Source organism: Bos grunniens, chromosome 8 (genome assembly GCF_055505025.1).
Source record: "Bos grunniens cultivar Pamir isolate PY7600 chromosome 8, Bosgru_T2T1.0, whole genome shotgun sequence".
NCBI classification, from domain to species: Eukaryota; Metazoa; Chordata; class Mammalia; order Artiodactyla; family Bovidae; genus Bos; species Bos grunniens.
Genome location: NC_141172.1, coordinates 89,728,185 through 89,750,946, shown reverse-complemented (window position 1 = coordinate 89,750,946; position 22,762 = coordinate 89,728,185). Strand labels below are relative to the sequence as shown.

Genomic DNA, 22,762 nt, shown 5'->3' with positions numbered 1-22,762 from the left:
TTCTTATCTCTCCTTGCTATTGTTTGAAACTCTGCATTCAGATGGATATGTCTTCCCTTTTCTCCTTTGCCTTTTGCTTTTGTTCTTTTCTCAGCTATTTGTAAGACCTCCTCAGACAACCATTGTGCCTTTTTGCATTTCATTTCTTGGAGATGGTGTTGATCGCTGCTTCCTGTACAATGTTACAAACCTCTGTCCATAGTTCTTCAGGCACTCTATCAGCTCTAATCCCTTGAATCTATTTGTCACTTCCCACTGTATAATTGTAAGGGATTTGATTTAAAGTGTAAGTGTTAGTCTCTCAGTCATGTCAGACTCTTTGCAACCTCATGGACTGTAGCCTGCCGGACTCCTCTCTCCATGGGGGTTCTCCAGGCAAGAATACTGGAGTGAATTGCTACTTCCTACTCCAAGGGATCTTCCTGACCCAGGGATCGAACTCGCATCTCCCACATTGAAGGCAGATTCTTTACTGTCTGAGCCACCGGGGAAGCCCAGGATTGTCTTTATTCAGACTAAATAATACAGTTTACTCATTTCCCTGCTTTCCAGGCCTCTTGCATCCCACTTCTTGCTCTTTCCTTCCCCCTTCTTTTTTTCCTCCAGACTGCAGACTGTGCTTTCCCAGGAAGGGCTTTATTATCAGCCTGTGTGCTCTCTGCTCAGGAGGCTCATGCTTCATTCAAGCCTGTTTCTGTCCCTTGATACTCCTGTAACTCCTCCTGTCTGTAGTCCAGTTTATGGTCAGAATTATGGAATTGATTTAGATCATACCCTTATGGCCTAGTGGTTTTCCCTCCTTTCTTCAATTTAAGTCTAAATTTTGCAATTAGGAGTTCATAATCTGAGCCACAGTCAGCTCCTGGTCTTGTTTTTGCTGACTATATAGAGCTTCTCCATCTTTGGCTGCAAAGAATATAATAAATCTGATTTCGGTATTGACCATCTGGTGACGTCCATGTATAGGAGGGAGACCAATTACAGAGGTAACTGACATCAGGTTGGCTTGTCAGTTACCAGGGAAACCAGCAGAGGAGCCCGTCCCTCACCACCCCTTTGATAAACTATCATGGAGAAGATGCTCTGATCTAAAGATTAGAATAATCACTAACTGGAGGTGGGGGCAAGTATGTTTTAGGGGGGAGTAGGTATTAAGGGTTGGTCATGTGAGTAGGGGCTGATCATGTGAGTAGGGTATAGGTGAAGAAGGGACTGGTCGAGCAAAGGATGTACAGACAGCAAGAGAAGAGCCATCTTGGGTAGCATGATCACAATTATTTATGTTCTATATATGCTGTATACTAGCAATGGAAAAAATTGGAAAAGTACATTTTAAAATAACATTAAGGGACTTGCCTCATGGTCCAGTCATTAAAAATCTGCCTCCCCATGCAGGGGATGTGAGTTCAATCCCTGGTTGGGGAAGATCTTAAGATCCCACACGCATGCATGCTCAGTAACATCCCACTCTTTGGGAAGCGATTAGACTGTAGCCTGCTAGTTTCTTCTGTCCATGGAATTTCCCAGGCAGTAATACTCAGAGTGTCCATTTCCTGCTCCAGAGGATCTTCCTGAACCTAAGATCGAACCCATGTCTCCTGCATTGGGATGTGGTCTTAACCACTGCATCACCAGGGAAGCCATAAGATCCCACGTGCCTCGGGGCAACTAAGTCCGTGCCCCACAACTGAGCTGGCAAGCTCTGGAGCCTGTGCACCACAAGTACTAACAGAGAGCAGCCCCTGTGCTACAACAAAGAGCCTGTGCCCAGCAATGATGATTGATCCCGAGTGCGGCAACTAAGACCTGATGCAGGCAAAAATAAATGAATACTTTAAAATAATATTTAAACAGTATGAAAATGCTTGTAGCAGACTATGTGCAAGTGCTGTTCACTTAAAACCACAAAACTTTGTTGAGGAAAATAAATGAAGGCCTATATATATATATGGACATATATGCTTGATGAAAGTCAAAGGGGAGAATGCAAAAGTTGGGTTAAAGCTCAACATTCAGAAAACGAAGATCATGGCATCTAGTCCCATCACTTCATGGGAAATAGATGGGGAAACAGTGGAAACAGTGTCAGACTTTATTTTTTGGGGCTCCAACATCACTGCAGATGGATTGCAGCCATGAAATTAAAAGATGCTTACTCATTGGAAGGAAAGTTATGACTGACCTAGATAGCACATTAAAAAGCAGAAATATTACTTTGCCAACAAAGGTCCGTCTAGTCAAGGCTATGGTTTTTCCAGTGGTCATGTATGGATGTGAGAGTTGGATAGTGAAGAAAGCTGAGCGCTGAAGAACTGATGCTTTTGAACTGTGGTGCTGGAGAAGACTCTTGAGAGTCCCTTGGACTGCCAGGAGATCCAACCAGTCCATCCTAAAGGAGACCAGTCCTGGGTGCTCATTGGAAGGACTGGTGTGAGGCTGAAACTCGAATACTTTGGCCACTTTATGCGAAGAGTTGACTCATTGGAAAAGACCCTGATGCTGGGAGGGATTGGGGGCAGGAGGAGAAGGGGTCGACAGAGGATGAGATGGCTGGATGGCATCACCAACTCGATGCACCTGAGTTTGGGTGAACTCCAGGAGTTGGTGATGGACAGGGAGGCCTGGGTGTTGCGATTCATGGGGTCACAAAGAGTCGGACATGACTGAGCGACTGAACTGAACTGATGCCGTATTCATGGCTTAGAAGACTGAATACTAAGGTGTTAGTTGTTCCCAAATTAATGTACAGATTCAAAGTAAGCAAAAACCCAGGAAGCAGTGTTACAGAAATTGATGAGCTCACTGGAAAAATTTTATGGAAACAGATATATTTTCAAAGAAAGGAAATGTGGGAGGTCATGACTTAACTAAAATCTGTGGGAAACAAGATCCCATGTGACTGTCATCAGGACAGACATACAGATCAGTGGAGACTGACCCACAAGTTTGACATAGAACACCCATGACACATTTGGTCAGCTGATATTTTGACAAAACGAAGGTGATAATGTAATTGGATGAAGAAAGTATGGTCTTTCCTGTGAGTTTTGGATGACCATTTGTAAGTAAAAATGAACCCTGATGCTGACCCTGCACACAAATGTAATTTAACTTGAAATGAGCCAATGACCTAACCACTTCCAAATAAACCGTGGAATGTATAAAAAGTCACACAAAGCTGAGTCAAGGTGTCAGGGTGCTGGATTCTCATTTGAGGGCCCATTCAGGTCACTGTGGCTGCAGGACTGAGGTTTCCCTGCCCACTGGTTGGCAGCAGAGACCATCCCTGTTCCAGGCCCACCAACAACCTGGCAGCCAGCACAGGAGGCCCCCATGCCCTCACCCTCTGTGTCTCTGACTTCCTCTTCTGTGACCAGCCAGAGAAAATGCTTGGCCTTTAAAGCGCCCACGGAACTAGAGTGGGCCTGCCCAGATCATCTCTCTTTAACCAGGTAACAGCAATGTCTCATGATGCATGTAGCTTTGACCATTTCTCCTTGAAATTCTACACATTATTTTTCAATATATATTTTAGGCCATATTCTAAAATGCATTCAAAATTAGCCCTGGGATTTTCCTGGTGGTCTAGTAGTTAAGATTTTGCACTCCTAATGCAGGGGACACAGGTTTGATCCCTGGTCAGGGAACTAAGATCCCGAAAGCCACTCCAAAAACACAAGGCCAAAAAAAAAAATTAGTCTTGCTGTATCTTCCCAGGAGGCTTACCTAATTCTTATTCTGATATAAGATCCCTAAGATCCAGGAAAGACTTTCATCTTCCAGTCTTCTCGTCTAACATAATTAGCTGTATCAGCTTGCCTCTGGTAACATCTCTAATGCCTATCATTTTCCCATCATTTTAATTCCTTAAGTGTTCTGTTTTAGAGGAGTCTTGTATTAGTTTCCTTTGGGTGCAGTAGTAAGACAGGGTGGCTTATAAAAACAAAAAATGTATTCTCTCACAGTTCTAGAGGGCAGAGGCCCCAAATCAAGATGCCAGCAGGGCTCTGCTTCCTCTGAAGGAAGACCAGAGCCAGTCATTCCTCCCTACTCCCTCAAGCCATTTCCAGAGCTGACTCCTAGAAGCCCGCTCTGCTCTCCCAGGGAGGTCTGATAATGAAACCAATGAATCTTTTTACATCCCCTCAGAGCATGTGTGGCATCATGAGTTCTCATGATAATGAGAACTAAAAATGCTGCCTGCCATATATGTAAACAAAGGATGTTGCAGCCATTAAGCATCACATTACCGCCACCCGCAATGGTGAGCTCTGAGGGGACTCGGGATGTGAAAACACAGGATACTGGCCCCAGACCGTGAAGGTTCATAAAATGAAAGTGTAAGTTGCTCAGTCATGTCCGACTGTTTGCGACCCCATGGACTATACAGCCCATGGAATTCTCCAGGCTAGAATACTGGAGTGGGTAGCCTTTCCCTTCTCCAGGGGACGTTCCCAACCCAGGGATCGAACCCAGGTCTCCCACATTGCAGGCGGATTCTTTACCAGCTGAGCCACAAGGGAAGCCCACATCAAAAGAAGGTACGTATCAAAGGAACAATTCAGTAAGCCCAGACTCTTGCATTTTCCCATACATAAAAGAGTGTTAAATTCCTTAACTTGAGATATCATATCTGGTTTTCTTTAATTAACAGTAATCTTTTGATGTTCCAACCACCTGGTCATTTATTGCAAAAAAAATCCTATATATCCTGGGTCCCCACCCTTGCCTCTTCCGAACAGTTTTCTTAAGGTCATCTGAAATGCTCTATCTTCAGAAAGTCCTGCTGAATAAAACAAAACTCTCAGCTTCTAGGTTGTGCTTTTGTTTTTCTTTTCCAGTTGACAATTACCAAGCCAAACTTTGGGTTGGGTTGATCCTGCCCCTAGAGGGAAACCACAAGACACATTGATCTTCCTCTTATGATTTAGAAGCTATTTGCTGTATACTATTTTGGGAATTAGGTGAGAGATAACTGTTTGCAAACTGCCTCATAAAGTATATGACTAATTTCGTACATTTAATCTCGGACAGTTCAAGGAGCTTAGTAGACCTAGTTCCTCATAACCTTCTCCTAACCTAAATGGTGAAGTCATTCATTTTATTTCTACATATAAAATCCACAAGGCATTGTTTCTGCTGCTTTATACAGGATATTCGTTTAGATTTCCTAAGATTTACCATGGTTCTTGCTCAAAATTCTTTCCTGCTCCTTCTGAAAGTTCACCTATGATCATTCTCCCACTGCCTGAAGCAGTCTCATTACTATTACACTTAAGGTAGTTTTATTTCCCCTCACTGCTATTAAATAGATCTGTCTTAGTCTTCAATTATCTCAGTTCACTCTGATAGGTCTATGTGCAAATTTATTTTTATTTACCTTACTCGGGGTTTGCAGGACCTTCTTGACCTTCATTGATTAATGTCCTCAGTCTATTTTGGAAAAATGTCTACCATCTTGTCAAATGTTTCTTATGCTCCCACCCCCACCCCACCCCCCAGCTTGATAGGGAAAGAGTAAAGGGACAACGTAGGTCATAAAATAGTTAACTCCCACTAGGGGATTGTAAGTTTTAAAAATTGGACCCTGAAGAAGGAAATGGCAACCCTCTCCAGTACTCTTGCCTGGAGAATCCCTTGGACAGAGGAGCCTGGTGGGCTACAGTCCATGGGGTCGCAAGAGTCGGATACGACTGAGCGACTGACACACACACACAACTGAGATACTTGATGGTGCAAGGGCACACTTTCTCTACTCTCCCATCTCCTGCAGGAAGCAGGATGGGGCAGGCAGGACCTGGGAGGCAGGGTGACTCCCCCCACCCCCATCCCTTCTGGAAGTCTTAGGGCCTCAGTGCCTGCAACAGCTGGCCTTGGGCAAATAAAAGACTAAGTTGTTTACTGGAAAAAATAAATAAATAAATAAAAATTGGGGAGACCCCTGGGAGTTAATGATCACTCAAGAAAGCAAATTTGGATAACCTCAAAACCAAGTTGGCTTGCTTAGCGACAGAAGCATGACATGCCCCAAAACTGCAAACCACTGGTGGCACGAGACCACATCCTGCCCAGGGAGCTCAGTCAGCTGATGATGCCTAGGGCATGCTCTCTGCACACATGAAACAGTACCTGTGGACTTAGATGGACCACATAGGGACAAGAAAACTCCCCTGCTCAACCTGGAGGAGGAACTCATGATGGAAGCGTGACATCTATCAAGAAAGACAAAGATCTCCTCCTCCTCACTTTTCCTTTGATTATAAAACTAGCCCACTAAGTTCTCAGGACACAGCGCTCTCTTGCCCATTTGCTTGTAAGCCTCACAAGCACCCTTTTCTAATAAATCACTTATCACTTCACCCTTCGCTGGATTCTTTCCACGTGGAGACATAAAAGATGAGGGCTCTTTGGAGCCCCATGAAATGGCACTACATGGTTTCACCCTGACTCACCTACTCCTAAGATATCAAATGAACAAATACTAAACTTTTTCATGGGTCCTTTATGGCCTTGCTACTCCAAGTGTGGTCTGTGACCTGACGGCATCAATATCAAGAAGCTCCTAAAAAACTCAGAAATCTCAGGTATTCCCAGGGACCCACTCAATCAGAATCTTCATTTCAACAAGGTCCACAGGCAAATAACATCCCATTCAAGTCTGAGAAGCACTCGTCTCTGTCTCTCAGCCTCTCTTCCACATTTACCACTCCTGATATCCCCATTGCATTCTACAGAATTACGTTTATCTTCCAGTTCACTAATTCTTCTATAATCTTAACTTCTTAATTGATGTACATAACACAGAAAATTGCACCAAACATAAACATAAGAGCTCAGTAAATTATTACAAAGTAAATACTCATATCACCACCCATGGCTTCCATGTCTTGGCTATTGTAAACAGTGCTGCAGTGAACATTAGGATACATGTGTTCTTTTGGATAATGGTTTTCTCCAGGTGTATGCCCAAGAGTGGAATTGCTCGATCGTATTTTAAGTTGTAAGTTTTTTAAGGAACCTCCATACTGTTCTCCATAGTGGCTGTGACAATTCACATTCCCACCAATACTGTAGGAGAGTTCCTTTTTCTCCACACCCTCTCCAGCATTTATTGTTTGTAGACTTTTTGATGATGGCTATTTTGACTGGTTTGAGGTGATATGTCACTACTTTTGATTTATATTTCTCTGATAATTAGTGATACTGAGTACCTTATCATGTGCTTTTTGGCCTTTACAATGTCTTCTTTGGAGAAATGTCTATTTAGGTCTTCTGCTCATTTTCTGATTGTTTTATATATATATATGAGAGAGACAGAGAGCGAGCTCCATGAGCTGTTTGCATATTTGGGGGATTATTCTCCCATTCTTTGGGCTCTTTGTTCATTTTGTTGATAATTTCCTTTGTTGTGCAGAAGCTTTTAAGTTTAATTTTTGTTTACTGTTGTTTTTATTTTCATTACTCTAGAAGCTGAATCCAAAAGGATCTTGCTGCGATTTATGTCAGAGTGTTCTGCCTGTTTTCCTCTTAAGAATTTTATAGAGTCTGGCCTTACAGTTAGGGCTTTGATTCATTTTCAGTTTATTTTTGTGTATGGTGTTAGGGACTGTTCTAATTCCATTATTTTATTGAAGAGACTGTCTTTTTTCCTCTGTATATTCTTGCCTACTTTGTCATAGATTAACTGACCATTGGTGCATGGGTTTGTTCTTGCCTGGAGAATCCCAGGGACGGGAAGCCTAGTGGGCTGCCGTCTATGGGGTCGCACAGAGTCGGACACAACTGAAGTGACTTAGCAGCAGCAGCAGCAGCATAGGTTTATCTCTGGGCTTTCTATTTTGTTCCATTAATCTATATTCTTGTTTCTGTACAAGTCTCATACTATTTTGATTACTGTTGCTTTGCAGTATAGTCTGAAGTCAGGGAATCTGATTCCTCCAGCTCCCTTTTTCTTTTTCAAGATTACTTTGACTATTCCAAGATATTCTGTGTTTCTATATAAATTAAAAAATTTTTGCTCTAGTTTTGTGAAAAACTGGTAGTTTGCTAAGGATTGTACCAAATCTGTAGATTGCCTTGGTAGGTCATATTATCTTATCTCTACTTATCTCTGAAAGTGAAAGTTGCTCAGTCACGTCCCACTCTTTGCCCATGAACTATCCAGTCCACGGAATTCTCTAGGCCAGAATGCTGGAGTGGGTAGCCTTTCCCTTCTCCAGGGGATCTTCCCAACGCAGGAATAGAACCCAGGTCTCCCATACTGCAGGTGGATTCTTTACCAGCTGAGCCACAAAGGAAGCCCAAGAATATACACCATTAGTAGTTTGGTAAGGACTGGACTGAATCTGTAGATTGCCTTGGGTAGGTCCTGTTATCTTATCACTACTTATCTCTAAGGTGAAGGTGAAGGTTAAGTCTCCCTCAGTCGTGTACAATTCTTTGCGACCCCGTGGACTATAGTCTACCAGGCTTCTCCATTCATGGAATTCTCCAGGCAAGAATACTGGAGTGGGTTACCATTTCCTTCTCCAGGGGATCTTCCCAACCCAGGGATCGAACCCGGATCTCCTGCATTGGAGGCAGATGCTTTAACCTCTGAGCCATCAGGGAAGCCCATTGTCTTAACCACTCCCTCATTTCTAAGGGAGTGCTAAACACTATATTTGAAAAGAGAGGCATGGTGAGTCTTATCTTTCTCTAGAAAGGATTTTCATTTAGTGAAGAAGTGAAGTCGCTCAGTGTCCGACTCTTTGCGACCCCATGGACTGTAGCCTACCAGGCTCCTCTGTCCATGGAATTTTCCAGGCAAGAATACTGGAGTAGGTTGCCATTTCCTTCTAAGTTGCTTCAGTAATGTCTGACTCTGTGTGACCCCAGAGACGGCAGCCCAGCAGGCTTCCCCGTCCCTGGGATTCTCCAGGCAAGAACACTGAAGTGGGTTACCATTTCATTCTCCAATGCATGAAAGTGAAAAGTTAAAGTGAAGTCGCTCAGTCGTTCCCGACTCTTAGCGACCCCATGGACTGCAGCCATTGCAGGCACTGTTTATTTTCAGACCCTCCCCCACAACTCTCAGGTTCCAACATTCGATAACACACCCAATGTAAGAGGCTTCACAGGGCTCCAACCCTTGATGGCCCTGCACTCCAACCTTTATCTACTTGGCTATCTCCCTGCTCAGCTCCTTGGCCTTGGAGTAAACATCTCCAGAACAAAAGCAGCCCCAGTGTTAGGCTCAGCACTTTGCTTTCTGCCATCTTCTGAATCTTGGCCTAGAAACTGTTTGCTATTTTTAGCTCTCTGATTTAATATATATTCTAACTTTCCTAACTGTCCTTCACCAACAATGAAGTGTGAATCATGTGGTCTCTCATTCCCCGGAGAGAACTACAGTGGCTTCCTCTTCCTCTTTACAATATATTCTCAAATTGCTCTGGAGGTATTAATTACACTTATTCCAAAGTCTCCTTTAAATAACTACAGAGTTATTTATATGAAATATGTTTCATCAGGTCTTACTGTTTTTGTTCATGAACTTAGTTCCTTTACAGAATTAGTCCTGTTTACATATGAAGCTGTTCCTGGGGGTGTGCTCATCTTGGTATTTGGGAGGCCAGCTTGTTCACACTCTCAAAGACCTCCTTCCCTCCAGGAGGAGGATACTGCCGCCAGGTGAGAGCCACATCCTCGACCTGCCAACTTACACCCACTTTCACCCTTTCTCTCTGGCCAAATGCTCCCTTGCAATACTCAAGAATCACCTCCAAACCAAATGTCCTGGCAACAGAAGGCCTTTATCATCTCAGGCAAATGCTTGCATTCTGTCGAACATGCCTGTTTTCCTTTGAGTTGGGCCCTTGCTGAGACTTGAAAGGGGGAGAGAAGAGTGAGAATGCAGTAATGAGAAGTAACCAGAAGGGAAAGAAAGACTATGAGCAGGACGGGGAGACAGGAAAGCAGGGGCATGTGGACAAGAAAGCACCGGCAGCCCATGGGGCTGGACCTCACTGTGAGAGGGTGAGAGGCTGCAGAGACAGGTCCAGGGAGCAGGCTGTGGCATGTTAGAACTGAAGGGGGATGTGGAGCCTGCCCTCCACACGGCAGGCAAGGAGGAGCGGGGGGACCAAGCAGAATAATGAGGTCACTTGGTCTGCCACGTGGAGGGCCTGGCTTGAGGTGCCACCTGACACGGTGGTCCGGTGCCAGGCCCACAGATGCCGGGAAACAGGAGAGGCTCCTAGGAGCCAGGTTACTCACCAGCAAGAGGGGACCCTCCGGAATGTCACAGGCCTCCAATGCAGATGAATACATGGGCAGCAAGAAGGCGGCTTTCTCACACCCATTCTCTGCTTCCCATACTTTGATCAGTCCCCGCTCATCCACAGTGACCACCAGTTGCAGTCGAGGGTAGGCCACCAGATTCACCAGAGCAGCAGACTGTACAGGGCTCGACCAGAGCTCCATGCCCTGGGCAACAACAAAATGAATATAACAACTCACACAGGGCTCATTTATTTCCTAAACACTTATTGGTTTCATTCATTCAACCATCACCCAGGGCACACTGGGGACATGCAGGATGAGAGGTGTGATCCCCATCCTCACAGGATGCACAGCACAATATGGGATACAACACAAAAGCAATGTTCCCCTGGACTTCCCTGGTGGCCCAGTGGTTAAGAATCTGCCTGCCAATGCAGAGAAGATGGGTTTGATTCCTGGTCCAGGAAGATTCCACATGCCGTAGAGAAACTAAGCTCGCGTGCCCCAACTACTGAAGTCTGTGCACCCTTAGAGCCTGCCTGGCAACAAGAGAAAATCATGCAGTGCTGAAGACCCAGCACAGCCAAAAACTAAATAAATAATAAATAAAATTCATTAAAAAAAAAAAAATAAATAACGTTCTACCACAAAGGACACATTTGTCCTAGAGGAGAGCAGTGGCTGAGAGTGGGTGCGGAGACTGCTTGGGGCTAGAGCCATGGCCAGAAGGACTAAAGGTGGGGTCTGGGGTGCACACTGGGATGTCTGAAGCACTACCAGTGGTCAACTATGGCTTAACTGAGGAAGGCTGGGCAGGGAGGCAGGACCAACGCTACCCTCCACCCTGCCCTGGACTGGAGCTGTACTCAGGACCTGAGTTCCAGAGGGCTGCATACAGAGAACTTCCACACAGAGCATCCCATTTGGTCCCCAGGAAGCCCAAGTTTACAGATAAGCTACTTTAGGCTCATGGATGCAAACAGTTTCTGTTGGGTAACTGCAGCTGCCCTGCTCAGAACATGCCCTTCCCATTGGGGTGCCCAGTGGAGCTACCACGGGCCGGGCCTGGCCAAGGTCCATGCCCTGTCATGGCCATTAGCATAGAGGAGAACAACTGGCCTGAGATGGGCTGACTCCCAGCTCCACGGTCTCTTCCAGGATTCTGAAAGCTAGAAGAGTGAGGTAAAGAGCAGGCCCATGGCACATTAACAAAGGGCATCAGAGAACCAATCCTCTAGCCATTGTTTCAGAGTTTTCCAGAGTTGCGACAAAGTTTTTTCTTTTTCTTTCAATTTGTAGTTATTATGGTCCTTTTTGTATCAGGTGTTATCTTGTTAGCACAATCTTTTCCCAGTCATGATATCCCAGTATTCTTCCTTTCTTTTCTTTCTTCCCCCTCATGTCAACATATCAACAGTTGATTTCTGTTGCTGGAACAGCTAATAAGACCATCACTAGTAGAAACTCTGCACCGGTGACTGGCTCATGTCAAATAGGTCTCGGAGACCACACATCACTCCCCAGTGGCCAGTGGTATGGAAGTAGGCAAAGCAGCAGTGAAACTCCCCTTCTCATGTCAGAATCGAAAGCAGTGACCAGGGGAAGAGAGCATGGAAACAGGCTACATATTGCATGACTCCAACGGAATGACTGAACTTTTAAAAAATAAAGTAAGATTGGAGATGTGCTCACAAGAGGGATTAAGATAGGGAATCAGGAAGAATGGATGCAGAGTGGTCTAGCCCTATAATAAACAGACCACAGTAGAGTTCAACCACGGCCTATACCCAAACCCATTTTTGAATTTTAGTTAAAGGAAAAACACAAAGAGCATTTCATGACACTTGAAAACAACATGAAACTCACATTTGAGTGTCCATAAATAGTTACATTGGAACACAGCCACTCCCTTTTGTTTATCTGTTATCTATGGCTGCTTTTGCATTACAGCCACAGAGTTAAGTTGTTGCAGAATCACATGGTTTACAATGCTTAAAATATTTGCTCTCTGGTCTGCTGGCCAGACAAAGAAAAGGTCTTACAGAAAGGTCTGTCGACCCCTGCACCAAAGCTCTTTCAAGTCAAGATCTTTTTGTTTTGGCAACTATGGAACCTCCCAGCCTTTGGGTCTCATTCCTGCCCAAGATCCCTAACCTACTAAGCCTGCAAGGTCTCCTGTCCACAGCCTGAGGCAGGCCTCTTTCAGGGCAACACAACTGCAGTGAGACAGAAACCAGCTACATGCACCCATGGTCACCAGAGACCTTCACTTGGAATTATGTCAAACATCATGGCATATATATGAGGGAAAAAAGCACATGGAAGAGAAAAATCCGTGATAAACAACTGAAAAACTGACTATGGAGGAAAGACATACGATGCAAATAACTGTATCCTTTAAACAAACAAAAATAATAATTATAATCAGAAAATATGAAAGGGTTCCTAGTAATTAAAAATGTTTCTGTAAAGCAGTCAACAGATGCTCTCTAAAGTATACACACCAAGAAACAGAATCTATTAATAAAATATAAAATAAGACCAGAAATCAATAAAGAAGTGGTTACCTTTGGAAGGAAGGGCAATTTTTTTTACTTCTTATAAATTATCTTTTAGTCCCATTTTTCCTTTCATATAAAAGCCTTGATAGTGTTTTATGAAAATCAAAGCAAATTGTAACTACCCAAAACTCATTCCCAAATTGCTCTGCTCCTTTGCCCTCTCACTGCTCCCATCCAGTGCCCCCAACCTTCCTCCCTTTCTGAGTCCCTATCCCAGTTTCTAAAGTCCCTCAGACGGCCTAGTTTGTCATCTGGCATCTGTCAGAATCCTGGGCTGGAGCCCAACTAGGGCTTTCGGACTTACTCATTCACTGGCAGCCAAGCACTCCCATCGCCTAACACGGTTCACACCATTCTCTCTCATGGCTTCTACCATGAAGTCTGGGCAGAGGAGCAACCCCCAAGGCAGGAACAGGGACTCAAAAATGTAGCTACAACACGGACTGAGAAGTCAAGCCCACAGATCAGTCAGGTCTCTGACCACCGTGCCCTGTTCATGGGGGCAATCTGCGGGACGTTAGGTAGGGCTTCCTGGTGCCCTACTCAGGAGTTTGCCCTCTGCTCGCTCTGCACTAAGTTCCCGTGGAAGGAAACTGTCATGTCCAGCAAACCCGAACAACAGCACAAGATGAGCAACCACCTCCCCAAGTCTGTCTACCAATAATGCAAGGCCTAGAGGGACCTCCTTGTCTAGGGTGTTTGAAAACATCAAGCTATCTAGTTTTCCAGGAAAAGATCCATGGGCCCAGGCAGAAGCCCTGGATCTGCTAGGGACCACGTGGTTCAACTCAGATGCCTTTCCTCTCTGTCTCAGTCTAAACCTGTATAAAATTAGGATGATAATAATAATGAATACTGAGAATAATAACGGCTACTGTGGGAATCAAATGAGAAAATGGATAGGAAAGCTTTTTAAGTGCCAACCAAGTCTGAAATTACTAATAGTTATCAAAGTTTTTAACACTTAGTTTGCAAATGGGTGAGTAAAGTTTGCATTATCTGGGCAAAACTGGCATCAGCTCTAATATGGACATCACAAAACTGGGCAAGCCAGCTGCCATCCCCTTGCATGAACAGACTCCATCAGGCACTGTAAAAATGCCCATCTCCCTGAGGCGGGGCAGGACAGTCAAGGGCATTTGCGATCAATCAGACTCAAGCTTGAAGAGTGACCTGGCACAGTGACTGAGCCTCCTGTAGCTCACACTTTCCACTGTACAATGGGACTCCCACACCTCACAAGTTGACTGTGATGTTTAAAGACAAAGAGAATAAAGGCAAAGGGCTGCAAGACTGAGGACACAGCAGAATCCACAGCGCTCATCCTGGCCCCCTCCCAGGCAGCTCACCTCATGCAGATCCCAGGCACGCACGGTGCCATCTGAGGACACAGTGCACACCACGGACTTGTCCCGACCATCAAACCGGTACTCGCTGGTTGAGATGTAGGCCAGATCATCTATCTCTCCTGAAGAAGAACACAGACTTGCCTTGAGCACACATATGGGTGCTCAGGATATGAACACTCAGCTTGGTAGGTGGGACAGTCATCCCTCTTTCTCTCTCAGAAGCAGTGCTGATTCAGGGCACAGCAGTGGACACACAGAGTTAGGGCTTCAGACTTACAACCCGGGTATCATGCCCAGGACTGCCTACCATCCCACTGGTCATGTAACTGTCAACAATTTCCTTATGTTAGTTTCTTTCTACTCTGAAACAGATGTAATGATCTCTGTGAGGATCAAATTATATAGAACAAGTATAGAAACCAGCAAGGGCATATCCTCATTAAGTAGCCCTTTCCAACTAACTGGCTGAAAGACCAAATCCCTGGAGACGTGACCAGGGAAGCCGTGGGAATGTAGAGTTACCACTTTGTCACCCCATACCTTTGTGCCCAGCAAGGGCTCTGCAGGTAAAGTCCTCTGGCCGCCCAGATGCCATTCGGAACTCAAGCTCAGATCGGCGGAGATAGTACTGTTTCCATGTCTGTGTGCCCAGGGTCATCTGGGAGGCTTTACAGGAGGACCAGCGTCTCAGACACAGCTGCCTGAAACACAGGCCCCAGTCCCAGGCAGAAGAGGTGTCATTACAAGGTGCTTTGGCATCAGGAGGCCTAGTTTCAATTCCCAGTTTTAGCATCTATTAACACTAGCCTGGACAACTCATTCTGTCTATGTAGGCCTCAATTTCCTTTGAGGAATCCAGTGCTGAGGTGGGATGCAGGTTTTCCTATACTCACTGAAACTCTGCTTATTCTATCAGAAGTAGCATATCACAGCCTGTGGGCAGAATGAGCATCCAGATTACCTTGTCTGGTCTGCTTAGGACTGAAAGCGAAAGTGAAGTCACTCAGTCATGTCCAATTCTTTACAACCCCATGGACTGCCAGGCTCCTTTACGAGATTTTCCATGCAGGAGTATTGGAGTGGGTTGCCATTTCCTTCTCCAAGGGATCTTCCCAACCCAGGGCTTGAACCCGGGTCTTCTGCATTGCAGGCAGACTCTTTACCATCTAAGCCACTAGGGAATCCCTTTGCATAGGACTGGCCTACATGAAGTAGTTGCGCACACTTAAAAATCAAATTTCACACACAAATCAGGTAAAAGAAGGTTTAGCTATATTGAAATCAAATTACCACCTGATAAAACTTGTCTGGGGCCACAGAGAACTGTCCCCTTCAGACAAGAATGGGCTTTCAGGAAATTCCCTAGCAGTCCAGTGGTCAGGACTCTGCACTTTCACTGCTGAAGACCTTACTTCAGTCTCTGGTTGGGGAACGAGGATCCCACAAGCTGAATGGCACCGTCAAAAAAAAAAGAATCAGCTCCACCACAGCCTTCACCGCTTGTGTCATCTCCTGGACTAAGAAGCTGATTACCAGCTGCCTCACATCATTACTCTCATGCTGTTGATTTTCATTTAGGTGAAATAAGCAGAAAGGGGACTTTCTTGTACACATATGTCAACTTAAACAGTTTGAAAATAAAAACTAGACCAAGAAGACAACGTAGTTTTAAGAAAAAAAGGGAGAAAGCATGTTTCTTTGTGGAAGTGAAGCCTGTTTCTACATTGTTAAGGCCATTATACATAAAACCGTAAGTAGGAACCAAAAGGAATATTCAGAAGAAATAAAACCAAATGATCTGACTAAAAAAGGGCACACTGTCAATACAGTTGAAGTGTGCATATAAGTATATACATCTCTGAAATACAAAGATGTATCAAGTGAAAAAATCAAAACCCTTGGCATCAAAACCTTTCAGATACCAGCTGACAGCAAAACAATCTAATGTGCACAACAGAAATTACATACCTTAAACAAAAGGAAATGTCTGCAGTTTTACTTTTAACCAAAAAACTAATGCTTAGTGTGTTAAAGAAATGGCACAATTTAATTAAAAGGTCAAAGGGGGAAAAAAGGTCATGAAGCATTTTAAAGAAATACCATGAAGTATTTTAAATTAGAATTGGAGTACATATTAAAAACACATGATCAGTTAATCACATTCATTTACTGTGTCCATAAGAATTTCACTGGGCCTGAGGAATTTTGGGGTCTGGTACCCACACAGGCACAGCATCAGAAATGATATGTGCATGTGACAATGCTCCTGGAATGTGTTGTCCCAGAAACAGAAACCCAGTGTTTTTATATGAACATAGGTATAATCTTAAGCAATGACTTTATGCTACAAAGAGTTAACACCAGACACTGAAAAATAATCATCAACCGAAAACCTATCTGTGACTTGGCTTGCAGAAAGCTGAACAATCTGCTTCAGGAACCTGGAGATGCATACAATATGGTGACACATGACATATATGTGGGGGTCAGGTGATAAGCTGCTGCAAAGATTTTTTGAATTGCTGCAAGAAATATACTTACTTTGTTACTCAAAGGGAAATTTCTACCCCAGCTTATCAGTAAAAATGAAAACAAATACTAGGGTTTAGGGTTGGCATTCTACCCATTTCAGTTGTGAGCACTGTACTACAAGTTCAGTTCAATTCAGTTGCTCAGTCTTGTCCGACTCTTTGCGACTCCATGGGCTGCAGCATACCAAGCCTCCCTGTCCATCATCAACTCCTGGAGTTTACCCAAACTCATGTCCATTGAGTCGGTGATGCCATCCAACCATCTCATCCTCTGTCGTTCCCTTCTCCTCCCACCTTCAATTTTTCCCAGCATCAGGGTCTTTTCTAATGAGCCAGTTCTTCGCATCAGGTAGCCAAAGTAGTGGAGTTTCAGTTTTAGCATCAGGCTTTCCAATGAATATTCAGGACTGATTTCCTTTAGGATGGACTGGTTGGATCTCCTTGCAGTCCAGGGGACTCTTAAGAGTGTTCTACAACACCACAGTTCAAAAGCATCAATTTTTCGGCACTCAGCTTTCTTTATAGTCCAACTCTCACATCCATACATGACCACTGGAAAAACCATAGCTTTGACTAAACAGACCTTTGTTGACAAAGTAATGTCTCTGCTTTTTAGCATGCTGTCTAGGTTGGTCATAACTTTTCTTCCAAGGAGCCAAGCGTCTTTTAATTTCATGGCTGCAGTCACCATCTGCACTGATTTTGGCCCAAAAAAAGTCTCTCACTGTTTCCACCATTTCCCCATCTATTTACCATGAACTGATGGGACCGGATGCCATGATCTTACTTTTCTGAATGTTGAGTTTTAAGTCAACTTTTTCACTCTCCTCTTTCACTTTCATCAAGAGGCTCTTTAGTTCTTTTTCACTTTCTGCCATAAGGGTGGTGTCATCTGCATATCTGAGGTTATTGATATTTCTCCCGGCAATCTTGATTCCAGCTTTTACTTCTTCCAGCCCAGCGTTTCTCATGATGTACTCTGCATAGAAGTTAAATAAGCACGGTGACAATATACAGTCTTGCTGTACTCCTTTCCCAATTTGGAACCAGTCTGAATTTCCATGTCCAGTTCTAACTGCTGCTTCCTGCATACAGGTTTCTCAAGAGGCAGATCAGGTGGTCTGGTATTCCCATCTCTTTCAGAATTTTCCACAGTTTATTGTGATCCACACAGAATAAACCACACACAATTCTGGCCTTGGAGTACAGAATGAAGCAAGAGAACGCATTGGTCATAGCAAACATCCTCTTCCAACAACATAAGAGAAGATTCTACACATGGACATCACCAGATGGTCAACACCGAAATCAGATGGATTATATTCTTTGCAGCCAAAGATAGAGAAGCTCTATACAGTCAGCAAAAACAAGACTGGGAGCTGACTGTGGCTCTGATCATGAACTCCTTATTGTTAAATTCAGACTTAAATTGAAGAAAGTAGGGAAAACCACTAGATCATTCAGGTATGACCTAAATCAAATCCCTTATGACTATACTAAAGTGGAAGTGAGAAATAGATTTAAAGGACTAGATCTGATAGAGTGCCTGATGATGCCTGATGAATTATGGACAGAGGTTTGTGACACTATACAGGAGACAGGAATCAAGACCATCCCCATGGAAAAGAAATGCAAAAAGGCAAAATGGCTGTCTGAGGAGGCCTTACAAATAGCTGTGAAAAGAAGAGAAGTAAAAAGCAAAGGAGAAAAGGAAAGACATACACATTTGAACAATGCCATTACAGCAAAGATGAAATCAAAATGGCTTATCTGTCCATCAATTTGTCTATCAGCCAGCTGCATTCAATCTGTTATACACATCTGCCCCTGAGTTTGGTACCCCCGCCCCTAATATTAACCTCCAATTGATTAATAAACTCTCTTTTATTTCAATATACTATTAAAGAAAAGTCTTATTCTCCAAGTAGGGAGGAGTTTCCTGCTGGTAGGGGCTGTGGTTTGTCTGTTCCTGTCTCCTTAACAGAAATGCAGTGAGTGCTAAAAAGGGCCACCCCGCTCTTCTTCAAGGCATACTCTTTCCTGAGAGGCCTGGTTTTTCCTTCACTCACCTCCACAGTTCCTTGGTCCTTGAAGCCTCATTCCAGACCTAGAAAAGGAGGAGAGAGAAGACAGTCATCTGTTCAGTCAGCAAGCAATCAGTGACTAGCCTGCCAGGCCCTGTGGAGGTGACAGAGTGCTGAATGAGATCCAGTACTGGCATTCAAGAACACTCACCCTGAGGTGACATATTCAGACAATCAAATAAAACCCACCAAATGACGAATGAGGAAGGAAAAAGAATGACCAACTCAACTGGGGCCAAGAGGTTCAGAAGAAATGATGGATCAAGCCCTGAAGGATGTCCTCTTAAGTGGCTGTCCTCTAATAAAATGCCTGAAGCAATTTCAGGGAGAGCCATCCACCTCGGCAAAGATTCACAAGTGTGAAAAAGATGATGAGCAGGTTGCCTTCATCAGAACACAGAGAAAGGAGCTGGAGACAGGCTTAGACCAACTCTTGGAAGGGCAAAAACAGTGAGAAGTCACTTGAGAATTGTAAATGGCAGAGCGACATGCCAAACTGTTTCAGGAAGGTCACTAGATGCTATGAGAAGGAAGAACTGAAGAACGCAGAGCAGCAGGGCCCATAAGAAGGCTGCTGCAATGGAGTAAATTAAGGCCCTGGCTAAAGAGATGTCCCAGAGATGTCAAGGTGGCAGAATGGACTCCTATCTGGGGAGGGTACATAGGCCCTATTCCCACAAACTGCTATCTGCAGAAATGTCTGGAAGAGGCTCAGGTGGCCCCGGACAGGATCAGAGTGCCATGCTTCCCTCTCCCTCAGGCCACACCTGCATCCTGGAACCTCCTGGCCTCTCTAGCTGGGCCACCCTGGATTCAGGAGCCTACCCATCCTCATGAAAACCACTCGGGAGCTTTCTGTGGCCGAGACCTACTGAGGCTCCCTTCCAGATATGTGGCTTACCAGGCCCTGGTAGAAGTAACAACCTTCCTGTCTGAGCCCAGGCTCCTACTTCTGCCGCCCTCACTCATCCAAGTTCAAAAATTTCAGCCTTTAACAAGTCCTTTTGGAGACTTCCCTGGTAGTCCAGGCACTAAGACACTGTACTGCCAATGCAGGGGCCTGGCTTTGATCCCTGATCAGGGAACTAGATCCTGCATGCTGCAATGAAAATGGAAGATTCTGTGTGTGACAACTGAGAACCAGTTTAGCCAAATTAAAAAAAAAAGGAAGTTTTTTTGGCTGGAAGGAATGTAAAGTTGATATTTTGCAAAGATCAAACCTGACAAGATTATCCATTCTCCTTTTACACAGTTCCCAGTTCAAAACCCAACTGAGATCTTATTTCCCTAATATTTATAATCCCTAATAATTATAAAATGTAATGAAACCTACAAAATAAATGCTACCCACCTTTGGGCTTCCCTGGTGGCTCAGATGGTAAAGAATCTACCTGCAATGCAGGAGACCTGGGTTTTATCCCTGGGTCAGGAAGATTCCCTGGAGAAGCGAATGGCTATCCACTCCAGTATTCTTACCTGGAGAATTTCATGGACAGAGGAGTCTGGCAGGCTACAGTCCATAGGGTCGCAGAAGAGTAGACACAACTGAGCAACATTTTCACTAACATTTTCACTTTCAAGTCCTCCGAGAATCTCTCTGTTAGAACCTGACCTTCATGATGACACTGTGAGGCAGGGTCTACTGACCTCATTTTACCTAACAGGGGAACCAGAACCTAGAGAATCTGCTACTATCAAAGGGTAAAAGGCACCTCCCTTTCTAAATCTGTTGGGGGACTACCTGGGTGACCTCAGCCAACGTGCTCACTACCTGATACTCATTTTCCTTACTGGTGTGTGTGCATGCTAAGTTGCTTCAGTCTCGTCTGACTCTTTGTGACCCCATGGACCATAGCCCACTAGGCTCCTTCCTCCATGGGATTCTCCCCAAAAGAATATTGGAGTGGGTTGCCATTTCCTCCTCAAGGGGATCTTCCTGACCCAGGGATGAAACCCACGTCCCTGACCAAGTACAGTCACTTGCATTGTTAGGCGGGTTCTTTACCACTAGCGCCACCTGGGAAGCCTAATACCTTACTGGTGCAACTGGGGATAACAACCCAGGATTGTTACTCTACACATTTAAATTGTAATTACACAAAGAGGTAAAGGTCTGTCTGTTTACCTTTTGTAAAGTGATACAATAATGTATTTTTAAAAGTGAAGAAATTATTTCACTCAACAAACATTTACTGAGGACCCTAAATATCAAGGGGGTTGAGATGGTTGGATGGCATCACCGATTCAATGGACATGAATTTAGGCAAACTCTGGGAGATGGTCAGCAACAGAGATGCCTGGCGTGTTGCAGTCCATGGGGTCGTAAAGAGTGAGACACGACTTGGCGTGACTGAACAATTAAATATCAAGCCATATACTGAGTGTATACACACAATGATTATACAGTGATTTTATACACAGTGATGCAAGAAACAAGTTCCCCACTCTTAGAAATGAGTCCAGTGGGGGTGGGGGGTGAGGAGCAGATATTTAACAAATAACACTGTACGATCATGTGGTTACAGCTGTGCTGATGGAGCGCACAGAGGAGAAAGCGCTCAGAACACGTGTAACATGCGCAGAAGCGCAGACCAGACTACCACATTCAACAGGCACTTAGGGAACACAGCCAGAATGAGAGTTCGACTGGCTGAGAAGGGGTAGCCCGAGTCTGCAGGAGGAGGTGCCACTCACAGGGAGAGCAAGGATTTCCGGGCAGGCCCCATAAGGGAACTTTCAGAACATTCCAGAAGAGGCGGGATCTCTAAGTCAATCTTGGGGTGAACTCTGTTCACAGGTACCCAGCGCAGGTCAACCCAACAGGAGCTCTGGACACACTCTAGACAGATGGAGGGACGGAGGAGTAACAGGCTTTCTGAGCGACCCCTTAAAACGCTGAGGAGGTCATCACCCCGGGGGCCACGAGCGTCCTCTGCTAATTCCGGGCGGATTCAGGACCGCCGCACGCTCCCTCCCAGATTTGGGAAACTGAGGCCTAGAGGGAACGGACCAACCGTGGACACGCCAGAGACCATGAGCCCAGCCCTGCCTCCCACCTGGGACGGGACTCACTACCTTGTCCACTTGGGCGGCGCACAGCAGGTCGCGAGCCTCCAAGAAGGAAAAGACGTGCAACAGTTCATGCAAACCCAACTGCGGTTCCATGGCGCCCGCCGCCCAGGACGCCGGGTTGGGCCACGCCTTCGCTGTGCTTCCGCCCCCCACGGCCGAGCCCCGCCCCCGACGGCCGAGCCCCGCCCCTCAAGCTGAACCTCTTTCCGCAGGCCGCGCCCCGCCCAGCCCGCCGGCTTCCGCCCGGCTGGCATAATTCTTGCCGAGCAGCGGTGCTGTTGCTCCTTACAGTAATAGCACGCCGGATCCGCTTCTGTTAGTCTTCATCTGGCTTTTGAGCTTCCCCTTGGCACTTGCTCTTGTCCTGACAGTAGCCCAGAACCTCGCTCACCCTCTTATACTGACATTCATCCTCGTTCTGACCTTCGCCCTTGCACTGACCCTTACACTGGAACTTGTGGTGCCCCTGCACCAAGTACCTCCTGAGCCCTTGCCCTGGTGCTGGCCCTTATCCAGACCTTGTACCTTTTCTTCAGCCTCACCCTAATCATCGCGCTTGACCTCATTAGCATCTGACATCTACCCCACCCCTATTCTTACCCTCACTTGATCCTGACACACCCTAACATTCCTTCACCCTGACTTTTGCCCTAGCCATGACTCTTGCCTTCACAATCACCTTCACAGAGACCCCCAGCCTCCCTCTTACCCTGGCACTGGCCCTCACCTAGTGTCTCCTTTGTCATGACCCCTGCCTTGGCCCTGACCCCGGAGCTCACTCTGGACTTGGTCATGACCATATCAAAGATCAGAGTTAGTGTAAGGGTGAGGATCATGATCTAGCTCAGTGTCAGAGCAGTTAGGGTCACAGTCAGGATGAGGGTAAGATCAGGGACAGATTG

The 22,762-nt window shown here is 45.2% G+C and overlaps 1 protein-coding gene across 35 annotated transcripts in view; it reads right to left on the bottom strand.

The window, feature by feature from the left end:
- LOC147367659 (F-box/WD repeat-containing protein 12-like) overlaps positions 1-22,546 on the bottom strand; it is a 34,657-nt gene extending 12,111 nt beyond the window's left edge. For 10 of the 35 annotated variants that reach the window (XR_015131953.1, XR_015131952.1, XR_015131950.1 and 7 more), the window contains exons 1-5: positions 21,864-22,546; positions 18,774-18,811; positions 14,714-14,839; positions 14,174-14,292; positions 10,258-10,467 (exon numbers count right to left, since the gene is read on the bottom strand). Coding sequence is in view for 15 of the 35 variants with exons in the window: in XM_086315678.1 (XP_086171804.1) it covers positions 10,258-10,467; positions 14,174-14,292; positions 14,714-14,839; positions 18,774-18,811; positions 21,864-22,114 (744 nt within the window). In the remaining 20 variants the exon portion in view is untranslated. Of the gene's footprint in view, positions 1-10,257; positions 10,468-14,173; positions 14,293-14,713; positions 14,875-18,773; positions 18,812-21,860 lie in introns of all 35 variants that reach the window. The other 25 variants (XR_015131959.1, XR_015131957.1, XR_015131956.1 and 22 more) reach the window with 12 other exon arrangements.
- Between the last annotated feature and the right edge of the window lie 216 nt (positions 22,547-22,762).